The 12,535-nt window shown below is 38.3% G+C and overlaps 1 protein-coding gene across 1 annotated transcript in view; it reads right to left on the reverse strand.

The window, feature by feature from the left end:
- The window catches only part of NOX3 (NADPH oxidase 3), a 103,271-nt gene that overhangs the window by 62,407 nt on the left and 28,329 nt on the right, over nt 1-12,535 (reverse strand). Inside the window, exons 5-6 of the mRNA XM_044675364.1 lie at nt 6,542-6,687; nt 4,233-4,414 (exon numbers count right to left, since the gene is read on the reverse strand). Coding sequence (XP_044531299.1) covers nt 4,233-4,414; nt 6,542-6,687 — 328 coding nt within the window. The remainder of the gene's footprint in view (nt 1-4,232; nt 4,415-6,541; nt 6,688-12,535) is intronic.

Raw genomic sequence — 12,535 nt, forward strand, 5'->3', positions numbered from 1 at the left:
TTCCTTGGCCAACATTCTACTTTGCCCTTAACTGCCCATTAAATGTTGTGCCTATACCCAAATAACCCTCCCAACAAGATGAATATTACACTTTCCATTTTACATAAATTCATCCAGATTAAAAGAATTCCAGGTGGTTCAGTACAAACTTAGATTTTTTTGTATTTACATACTGCAGAAATAACATTAGTGAAATTAAGGCGAGAGCAGCATAGAAGGAATTACAAGGAAAAGGGCTCCTCTGCATGGATGCAATCTAGGAGATTCTCAATAACCCTGCAAAGTAGCAGCATTTGCAACAGCCCCCTGAAAGGATGTGGGGTGGATCCCCAGGAGAAAGGAGAGCCAGGAGACCTTCCCCAAGCTAATTTACACTCAGAAAACGACCCAGAGGCACAGCTAGACCTGCCCTGAACCAGGAAAGTGTTATTAAATTGAAATGCATGTAGGGAATTACACAGTATGAGTAGTGGGAGGAAGCCTACTAGACTTTGAAGCAGGAAGCTGGGCTTCTCCATCCTGCCTTTACCACTTACTCGCTTTGTGACCTTCAGCAAATCACTTAACAGCTCAGAGTCTCTTTTCTCAGCTGTAAAATGAAGGGTTAGATTAGATCAATGGTCCAAACTTTTTGTTCCATAAACCCTTTCAACAACAAAAAAATGCATGGTGAACCCCTAGGGCAATTTGATATACTACTCCTAATATTCTTTACAATCACTTACTGATTAAGGCAACACTAAAGATTTTAGCGAGAACCCCTTTGACCATCATGATGACTCCCCTGGGGCTTTGCAAACCAATAAATGAGAACCACTGAATTAGATAATTATAGCTTACATTTGCATCATGCTTTAGAACTTCCAAATTCAGGGCAAGTCCATTTACTGATTTCCTTCTTTGCATCCCCAGTGCCTAGCACAGTGCTTGACACATGGTAAATACTTAAAAAAAAAAAAAGGAAAGAAACCCTTACCTTTTGTCATAGAATCAATACTAAGCATTGGTTCCAAGGCAGAAGAGTGGTGAGGGCTAGGTAACTGAGGGGTAAGTTGACTTGCTGTGGGTCACCCAGATAGGAAGTATCTGAGGCCAGATTTGAACCCAGAAACCTACTCTTCCCACTATATCCAGGCCTGGCTTTCTATCCACCAAGCCACCTCGCTGTCCCTGACACATAACAGACATTAATAAATGCTTATTGATTGATTTAATTGAAAAATAAAAAATGCCAACAAAACACAGGTCATTGAGTTAGATGCCGGGACCTCAAAGGCAAAAACAAAATAGTCCTCGTGTTCAATGTGTTGCATTCTCCTGGGAGGATGCGACACAAACAGGTTTCGGCAAATATACACTCTATATAAATAATATAAGTAAAATTCAAGTTGTAGAAAGCCCTAAGAGCTGGGAGGGGAGGAAATCAGGAAACACTTCAAGTGTAAGGTGGCACCTAAGCTATGTCTTGGCAGACTCTAAAGATCCCAAGAAATGAAGATAAGGAGGGAATACAAGCCAGACCCAAGAGACTAGTGACCCAAAGTCATGAAGGTGCCAATACAGAATATTGTCGATGTGTATTCCTCAAGGACCCATTAAAATATGAGTTTGTTGAGGGCATGGATTGTTTTCTTGCCTTTCTTCATAATTCAAGAATTTAGCACTGTACCTAGCACATAATAAGCATTCATTTTAAAATTTTTTTGTCTTGAAAATTCTTTATTTAATTAATTAATTTAGAATATTTTTCCATGGTTACATGAATCATGTTCTTTCTCTCCCCTCCTCCTACCCCTCTCCCGTAGCCACTGGGCTTTACATGTGTCATCGATCAAGACCTATTTCCAAATTATTAATATTTGCATTAGGGTAATTGCTTAGAGTCTACATCCCCAATCATATCCCCATGAACCCATATGATCAATAAGCATTTATTTAATTTAATTTAATTCAATTTTTAAAAAACCCTTGACCTTCCATCCTGGAGGCAGTACTGTGTATTGGCTCCAGGGCAGAAGAGTTCTAAGGGCTAGGCAATGGGGGTTAAGTGACTTGCTCAGGGTCACACAGCTAGGAAGTATCTGAGGTCAGATTTGAACCTAGAATCTCCCATCTCTAGGCCTAGCTCTCAATCCACTGAGCCACCCAGTTGCCCCTGCCCCCAATAAGTATTTATTAATGTTTTTTGTCTCACTGAATGACTGAATGGGGCTCTGAGAGGAGGTTGGCATGCCAGAATATAGTGAGTGAAGGCAGTACATTTGTGATCGCCAGAGGTAGGATTTGAACCTGAATGCTCTGACCCCCAATTTTCTTTAAATGTACTATGTTGCCTTTCAGAGGCAGTAGAAGCAGCTTCGATGACAACAACAATGTCCAAGGGGATGGCAATGAGTGTGGGCTTTTTCCAACGGAGTAGAACTGATCTGAGATGTACTGGGAAGCAGATAGAAGACGGCATGCGACTGTCCAATATTCCTTCTCCAATAGTTTTCCCCAGTCTATTTGATAGTGGTGGGTGCTACAGTGCTGGTTGAGATAGATGGCTATATGGGGCTATGAACATTTGGTGTGACAGCTTGCCAAGCCCTTTCCAGGACTTCTCATCTACCTCTGGTGTCTGCCTGTTCCCCTGTTCTCACCCATGGCTCCAAGAAGCTGGAGCATATGTAGTGCCCACACCCTGGTAAGACCATCTTGGAAGGTGGGTTCGACCAAGTGGAAGAGGACTGAAAAGCCCCCAAATTGATGGTGACTTAGGGATGTCTCCCCTATACATGTGAAGACTCCCCCTGGTGGAATGGACAGATGAGAACAATTTGTTCCAGTGGCTACAGGGCACTTAGAGCTTAGTTAGATATTGAAGATGCCAAGGTAATCAATCCACTGCTTCTTGGGCAGACCATCTCCTGTCTTCATGCCTATTGTCTTGCTACTGAACTGTGATGACTCTGGAAGGGGAAGTGAGGCTGACTTCTTCAGGCAAGTCTACCTCACTTACATTCAATTCCTTCATAAGTCAAGATATCAACCTGTGATACCAATGGTTCTCTTCAAAAAAAGGAGAAGCTGGGTGCAGCTGGGTGGCTCAGTGGATTGAGAGCCAGGCTGAGAGATAGGAGGTCCTAGGTTCAAATCTGGTCTCAGACACTTCCTAGCTGTGTGACCTTGGGCAAGTCACTTAACCCCCATTGCATAGCCCTTACCACTCTTCTGCCTTGGAGCCAATACAGTATTGGTAAGACAAAAGGTAAGGATTTAAAAAAATAAAAGGAGAAACAATAATAACATCTGGCAACCACCTCATCTGTGATTATCTTCCTTAGATGCACATGCCAAACTGGCCTACATTGCTCCCTTTGGATGGTGTATGGGTATCACTTAATTGATGCTTGGAACCTCAAACCTTGGGAGACTTAATCACAGAGGCTGGGCGGGAGGCAAGTCTAAGGGGAGGAAAATCACCCATGCATGGGCCCATCTTGTGTAGGTAAAACCCTGGAAGGGCTTGCTGATGGATGGGCTAAGCAAAACCTGTTTGGGACCACTAAATGTTTGCCTTGATGTGCCACATTGTTGAAGCTGTGTCGAGGGCTACCAACTCCAGTTTAAAATATTTTTGTTCAAACCCATAATACAAAATAAAGAATTGTTGTTCTTTTAAGAAAAATATGGTAGTGATCACTGCAGTAAGAGATAGGAGACCTAGATTCAAGTTCCTGGTTGGCCACTTATTAGCTCTATAATCTTGGGCAAGTCACAATCTATCTGACCTTCTTTTCTCCCATCTGTGAAATTGAGTGGAGTAGCTCTGTACAGTCTTTGTTACGAAATATCAGTCTCAAGTAGGGTGCTAAAGGAACAATTTCTCTTAGTAGTATGACATCAGGACTAGGTCCCTGAAGCAAAGGTGAAGTAAAAATATACAAGAGACCTTTGAGATAATTTTTGTTTACAAATTGTGAAACTGAGTTCCAGAGAAATCAATCTGTATTTCATGAATCTGTCAGAAGGATTACCAAAGGTGTTTGTGCTTTCACAACATGATGAACACAGAAATGTGTACACCATATCACCTGCCATCTTGGGAAGGAGGAAGGAAGAAATAGGAAGAAGAAAGAAACCATGGATTACAAAGTATTAAAAAATCACTATGAAAAATTATAAAAAAGGCATTTGGAGTATACAGCGTTATAGTTATGTTACACTCTATGCACAGAATTTGGACTCACCCTGTTCCATGGATAATTAAAACAATGAAGAAGATGACAAACATATGGTGTATATACCAGAATAATTCATAAGAGGCCTCTCTAATGATCTCAGTTGATGAGGTTATGATCAAAATTAAAACCACAGAGATCACCAGTCCAGTTACACCAGCTATTGTGGTTAGGAATTCAGTAATTATGTTCTGAAAGAGATAAATGTTATTCAGTACATGTTTTAAAGGTACTTTTCCTAGTTAAGCCTGGAAGTAAGAGCCTAAGGTATTTTATGGAAGAAAGAAAAAAGAAAGAATGAAGAAAGAAAGGAAGGCAAAAAGGAGAGTGGGAGGGAGGAAGGAAAGAAGAAAAGAAGGGAGGGAAGGGAGGAAGGAAAAAGAGGAGGGAGGGAAGGAAGGAAGGAAGGAAGGAAGAAAAAGTAACAAGTAGTGTCACTCACATATTTGTATGCAAGATATTAAGAATACTAAGATAAAACTGCACACTCCTGGTCCTCAAAGAACTTATAGCTTAGTAGGGGCTGAATTGTATACCTAATGTATATAATACGTATATTATATGTACTATATACCTAAAATATGTGACCATAATATAATATAGAATATTAGAAATGCAAAGAGTGGCATGAGAAATTCAAGTTTTAGCTATTTTTCTTCCCTCTTTATTTATATCCCCAGCACTTAGTTCAGGGCCTGGCACATAGTAAAAACCATAATAAATATATGCTATTTTACTGACAGATTGGCTGACTGAGGGGCCATTTTTAACTTAGGGAATCAGGGAAGCATTTCCCTTCTCCTTCAACAACAGGGGAGGCCAACTATGGCTGTTAGGTCAAATCAGCTTATAGGCTGTTTTTCTCCAAGACTTGAGAGCTAAGATCAGCTTTTAGATTTTTAAAAAACCATAAAACTTCATTTAAAATGTTAAAAACAGGCATGATAGTACATATATAACACAGATAAAATTGCTTACCATCTCTAAGAGGGAAGAGGGAAGGGATGGAGGGAGAAAATTTGGATCTTATAGTTTTAGAAAATGTATATTGAAAATTATTATTGCATGTAATTGGGAAAATAAAATATTTTTGAATAAAAAAATGTTAAAACCACTCAGCTCCCAGCCTTCACAACAACAGGCCAGAGCTCCATTTGACCTGAGTCATAGTTTGTCTATTGCTGCTCTAGAGGAAGGTTTTAGTTTTGATCAGCTGATACCAGTTTATAAAGGCCTTTTACATTTTTTTTTGTTGGGGAATAGGCTGAAATTTACCTTTCTGAGTGAACACTTTCTTCAAAAAATGGATAATAGTGCAAGTAAGCAAGAAAAAGTATAATGTTTAAATATTTAAGAGAAAACACTGTTTTCAAGCATCCTCAAGAATCTTAGAAAAAAGTACTGTTATTATTAATCATCATTATCATCATCACTATTATTCTTATTTTATATATAAGGAAATCAAAGCTAAGAGATATTACCTGATTTTCCTAGGGTCACAAAGCTAGTAGGTATTAGATCCAAGATCCAGATGCAGAATTTTAAGGGAGCTAGGGAACACTAGGAGAATTGTCCCTGACTTGTTAAAAGTGATTACTTAGGAGTAGAATCAGGACTTTTTGAACCCAGGCCTTCAGATTCCATATTCAGGGTTCTTTCATTAAAATACTAAGTTCCCAGGTAGTTTGTATAATGAGTGTGGAGATTATTGACAATTTGGGTGGTTACATTTTTATTGTCCTCTTCTCTCAATAATCAGCCACCCGGTACAGGCATAGTTACCTCAAATAGCAAGTCTGGACATAAAATTAGCTCATTTCTCCAATATCAGATCTACACTACCAGCAAATCAAATGTGTGACAAATATGAGGCCTATCAGAATGGGTCAAGAAAACAATTTGCAAATTGGAAATGAAGACATCCAATTTATATTCCCTGAATTTGGATGATACTTCATAGTTATGAGTCTGACACAAGGTGAAAAAAAAACCTTTTATGCAAGGTTTTAAAATATAAAATATTGCATTTTAACGGGTTTATTGCAGTTTATACTAGGCCTAATCTACTCTTCCTTTCCCCAATAAACTAATTAAGTGCCATTCCTTGCTTTTTTTTTCCCCTTGCTGTGTACCCTCTCAGCAGTTTATGGTAAAAAAAAAATTCACATTTTTCGCTGAAATTGATGTTAGCATTTGGCAGACCCTCTGCCTCGCTCTCTTTTATTAAAAGGTTTTGAAATATAGTTTTCCTGACAGAGAGATCAAAAGAGGAAGATTTCTCAGATGAGAAAAATGGACAAGCACTGAGGGGAACTCACTGTGTCATATTTCCTGATTGGGTTCAAGTAGCTTTCATTTGGGTTGTTGCCAAGGTAAGAAAGCTTGTTTGGCAGCTCTCCGGCCTCTCTGGATTGGCCGTTGTGATAGCGTTCCATATTGATCACATGTGCCACAATGTGGATAGCTAGAAGAAAAGAGGAAAAATGTCACAGTTTTCACAGTCACCCTTGAATCCTTGCCAATGTTTCTATGGAATCCCTCTCTAGAATTAGGTCTCCTATCTTGATGAAGGGAAGGTAGGGGGTCCTTACCATTCTCTGGAGGTGTTGTGAGGTTCTCTAAATAAGTCTTGAGTCACAAAATTAAGGAGCAAAACTGATCTTCCTTCATTTTGATTTAAAATACTATTTGAAAATAGATTCTGTATAGTACTTTGTTCCAAGGTGATAGGACCCCGATAATACAAAATTTTTGAAGACATTTATACCCTGTACCTCAGAAAGTCTGTACTGGGGACTTTGAATCTAGGTTTGGGTGGGTGGGTGGTCACTATAGGGAAAAAGGCATGGCTATCTGAGAGGAAGTATGCCTTCCTCCATTCCTGTCATTACTATGGAAAAAAACCCTGTTTTCCCATGTTACCTCCATCTCCTAAGCTGCTAATACTTCGAAGAGAACAAAGCTAGACTGTTGCTGCAAAGCAATGCCAAATTGGGTTAAAATTTTGCATGAGAGAAACTATCTTGCCAATGTCTATGACTTTATTTTGCAGTTTCCCTAATTGTAGGCTCTTCAGAGCCCAGTGGTTCAAAGGTGTGGCTGAGTCAATAGAAGTGGGCACAATGGTCCATAAAAGGTTCAAATTTTCAAGTTAGATCACTGACCTTCCTGATATTACTGTACTCCCTGAAATGATACAGAACGTCCTAGCTTGAAATCCCTGTTCCAGTAGCTACCTTTTCTACTTTTGTCTTAAATGCATGAATTAAGCTCCTAAAAGAGTCTGATGCCAGATACTTAGCACAGTACCTGGCACATAGTAGGCAATTAATAGATATTTTTTGATTAATTGATTGACTTGTTGTTGCCTTTCATTTACATTCACTTTTTTGGATTCTAATTTGGAGCTGGCCCCTCTTTTCATAGGAAATGATTGACCCTTAGCCCTAATCAGTCATCTGTCTCCTACATCAACAGAGTCATTCCACTGTGAAGGATATGAGTGTATTGTCTGATGCCATCTAAATAAGCTGTTTGTGGCACAAAATAACACAGTTTGCCATGGCAATCTCACAAATTTGGGCACCCAATGAATCAATTACCCCACGGGCTTACTATAACCTATTCACTTTCCAGTCATTAAAGTTTAACCAGATCAGTAAAGATAATGTACAGTATACTCCAAAGCTAACCATCTTCTCTTTCCTCCTGCCCAGATATATTCTCTTCGTTAGCCAGTCTCAACTCCTTAGTGAATCAGTCCAACTCTACACTATCTTCCACCCTTGAATACTTTATCCCCTTGACCTATCATAATTCACTTCTTGAGAAATCCCAATCTTGAATTACTTCCACCATCTTCCTTCCCTATTTCTACCTATCAGAGCTACTGAATGTATCTGAAAGAAATCACATAATTATGCTAATGAGGTTAACTCTAGCTTATGTTATCTAATCTCAACTTGGGCTTCCCTGCACTAAGGAAATCTTTTTACTCTTCTCTAATTAGTTTTATTTCCAATTTACCAAAATGGGGTTTTCAAATCTTGTTTTGTCTCTCTAAGTCTCCCATGACATCCCACTCCCCCCATCTTTAATTAAGGAACTTAATTTGTATATACTGAGAAAACTGGAGCTTGATGTCATTTTTTACTTCACCTCCTTATTTCATTGTTCTTCCTTCTCATTATATCTTTGTGATATACCTCACTATTTTTTCCCCTTCATTTCAGTCACTAGTGAAAAGAAGGCTCTTCTCACCATAGCCAACTTGAACCTTTGCTGCCATTGCTTCCTGTCTGCTCTAAAAGATTGTTCCTGATATTATCACCAATAACCTCTTATCTCTTCCTATCTACTTTTTTGTTCTCTTTACAAATATATCTGTATCTCCCCCATTCTTAAATAAATAAAACAATTAAAATTTTCAATTTATCATCTTCACCAATTGCCATTCATATCTGTCCCCCAGATTCCTTGAAAAAGCTATTTATATTTTGTCTCCCTCCTTGCTCTGACATCTGGTTTCTGACTTCATCACTTACCTGAAATACTTATGTCCAAAGTTACCAATGATTTCTTTATTGCCATGTCTGGAAGGATCTTACAATACTCAGTACCTTCTTTAACTCTCTGCAGAATCTAACACTGTTGACCACCTTCTCCTGGATAGTCTCTTTTAACTCAGTTTTTATGACTTTCTGCTTTTGCCCTTACTTATTGGACCATTTTCTTAGTGTCTTCTGCTGGATCTTCCATCATGTTATATCCACTAATGATGGGTGTTTACCAAAGCTCCATCTCTTTTTTGTTTATACTGTTCAATGTGGTGATCTCATCAGCTCCCATGGGTTCAATTATCATCTTTATGCAGATAATTCCTAGGTCCACATATCCAGACCCAATCTTCTGCAATATAGTTATACACCACCAACTGCCTTTTGGATACCTGAAACTGGATGTTCCATTAATATCCCAAACTCAGCTTGTCCAAATCAGAACTCATTATTTTTTCTACAAAACTCTCCTCTTCTAAGCTTACATATTACTATTGAGGATACTACTTTCCACTCATTTACCCAGGCTTTAAATCTCAGTACCATCCTAGACTACTTACTCTCATTCATTTCATTTTATAGACTTAATTGCCAAAAAGTATTATTTCTCTCTATACAATATCTCTGATATCCTTCCTTGTTTCTCCACTTACATAGCTACCACCCTAGTTTTCAGGCATTCATTATCTCCCACCTGTAATATTGAATTGGCTCCTATTTAGTCTTTTTTGTCACTTTGAACCATCTCCCAAACGGTCACTAAAGTGACTCCTAAAGCACAAGTATGACTCTATCATCCCCCTACTTAATAAGCTCTTATAGTTCTGTAACCTTCAGGATCAAATATATACTCCTTTGTCTGTAATTTAAAGTTCTTCACAACCTTACCACTTCATACTGCATTACTCCCTTCTATATTCTCCATGGTTCAAGTAACACTGGCTTACTTTCATCTTCTCATACACAATGTTCCCTCTCCTAACCCCTTGCCTTTGTGCTGGATGTCCTTTATACCAAGAGTACTCCTTTCTCATCTCTACCTCTCAGAATCTCCCTTTTCCTTAAAAATTTACGAAAACACCTTCTATGTGAAGTCATTCTTGACTTCATGACTAGTATTTTTATATATATTCAATAATGTCCAATTCTTTATGACCTCTTCAAGGTTTTCCTGGCCAAGATACTGGAATGGTTTTGCAATTTCCTTCTCCGGCTCATTTTACTAGATTTGAACTCTGAGATATGGGTTTTACTCACTCCAAATCTGGCATTCTGTCTTCACTGTGCTACCTAGCTTCCTCAGCATTACTTAACTTCCTCCCTCTCCACAGAAATTTGGAACATTTATATGCATGTTGTCTCCACCACTGGAATATTAACTCCTTGAGGACAGGGAATTTTACTTTCCCTCTTTGTAGCATTTAGTATAGTGCCTAACATATAGTAGACATTTAATATATTAATAAACTGGCAGCAGGCACATATGTTCCTACTAATTTCCAGCTTCTTTCTATTTAAGTAAGCATAAAATCTATTCTCAAGGAAAAGTCAATCTCTGAGAGACTCCTTTACCTAGTTCTCTGGCTATAGGTCTCTCCCAGAGAATTCAATGGTCAGCACTCTGTCAACAGCCTGGTTGAGGTCACAGGGCCTATTTAAGTACTTATATACAGTTGGTGGTAATGATCATGACATAATATCTTGCACAATGTCTAATTGAGGGAAAGTATATTCCGTGTTTTAGTGAAGTATATAGTGGATCTGTTATCTCTTTTATTTGGCTTTTGTTCTTGTTCAATTTCATAAAAATGTAAAATTGTAGGGGATCTTGGGTACTTCTACTCCAAATAAAATAATTATTTGGGAGAAAGAAATATGATACAAGTCTAGGTACAGTGTTCAAGAGAGTGCTTGGAATTTTAGCTTGGCACTCTGCTTTGGTTTTTGGTCTAAGGCTGAATGTGTTTTCTTGTACTATTTCCAATGTCAAAAGAAGCATTAGTATGAGGAGAGGCTTTCTAGTCTTTACTTCCTAACAGGCAGTAACTAAAGTGATCAACAGGAATTTGAAAGAGATGATTTCAACCTATGATTTGGTATCAGAGAAAAACTTTCCCATAATACCAGGGGAAATGTGAAAATGGAACGAATGGAACACTATCCATCCTAAGACTAATGACCAGGAAGAAACTATAGACAATGTCTAGTTGGGAATATGATCAGCTGGAGCCCTGTGATTACATAACCCATAATATTGTTGACATTGAAGTTTCCAATATAGGAGTTGTTCCTTTGCATATGTTTCCCCTGCATGTGTCCCTCTCTATACATGTTCCATTTTTCCTACTGATGTGGGTATTTGTAGGATAATGTGTTCCCAGTTTATTGGTGGGAAGTTTTTGATTGCTATTTTTGTTATATTATTATATCAAATCCTTATGCTTTGAACTACCCGTGTCTTATAAATGACTACTAGAAATAAATACAACTCTGAGATCTTAAGCACTGTGTGCATTTGTGGGTGCTTTAGTGGATTCATTTTTCAATTAATACTATGAAGCTGGGTACACCACATTTGCAATAGGGAGGGTATCCTAGGTGCTATTCTAGGAAGAGATCTAGCCTGAGTAATTGTATATGATAATTCCCTGAGGGGTATATCATAGTGTTCACATTCTTGAATTGGCTTCTGTTAACAAATACTCTTTCCTACCACTTACCTACCTTTTACATTTGTTTGCTTTATGATTTCTGACTTGATTTGGCATTGAATCTTGTTAACTATATCTAGTTATTATGTGGGTGGGAGTTTATTTCTTTAGGAAGATTCTTTTTCTAGGGATCTATTAATTGTATGTCCAGACCTGATCCTTCTTAAGGATGGGGAATCACTATTCTTGTGCACTTGAAATAAATTTGTATACACAAATATTTATTAAATATATTCTGAATGGATTGATACATGCTTGTAGCTTGTATTCATATGCAGGGATACTTTTTTTGCATTCAGTAGCATGGTTACATTTGTCGAGGCCTGCTACATAGATTTAAACTTTAAATACAGAAAATAAGTTCATAGCTTCATCTGTGCTGAGGGCTCTACTTCTCAAGGCTGCTCATTCTTGGTCTTTGAAAACTGTTGGGTAGAGAACAGTCACAATACAGAGGCACTAATATACTGATGGACACCCAGAGATTATCTACCACCAGGAAGCAGATTCAATGGAGAGACTATAGTTTATTCCACTTAGGAGGTGTCCATCCTTTCTACTATATATTCCTTTTCTCTTCAGTGAAGAGTGAGAACTGCTGGGTAATCCACTTGCCTATGATGAGGCAGTAAATCGGTGGAACAGGAGGAATATTTTGGCATCTTTAGTGGTTATAATCAGGGTCAGGGATGTGTTGGTAAACGTTAATTAACTGGTTCCCTCCCCCATTTGCCAACAAGTAAAGACATACTTTAAAATGTCATCTATATTATTACCATTTTCTTCAGAACATTTTAAATGGACAATTAGCAAAACAATAAATTAAGACATGATTTGTAGGTTTGCTGATTTCTGAGGTGTTAATGCTCACAGTGAAAATTTAACAGTTGACCCTTTCAACCCAATTTGAGCTGACTCCAACTTAATCCTGATCAGTGGTCTTTCTTCTTTCTTTTTCTTTCTTTCCTTCCTTCCTTCCTTCCTTCCTTCCTTCCTTCCTTCCTTCCTTCCTTCCTTCCTTCCTTCCTTCCTTCCTTCCTTCCTC

Source organism: Gracilinanus agilis, chromosome 4 (assembly GCF_016433145.1).
Source record: "Gracilinanus agilis isolate LMUSP501 chromosome 4, AgileGrace, whole genome shotgun sequence".
Taxonomy (NCBI): Eukaryota; Metazoa; Chordata; class Mammalia; order Didelphimorphia; family Didelphidae; genus Gracilinanus; species Gracilinanus agilis.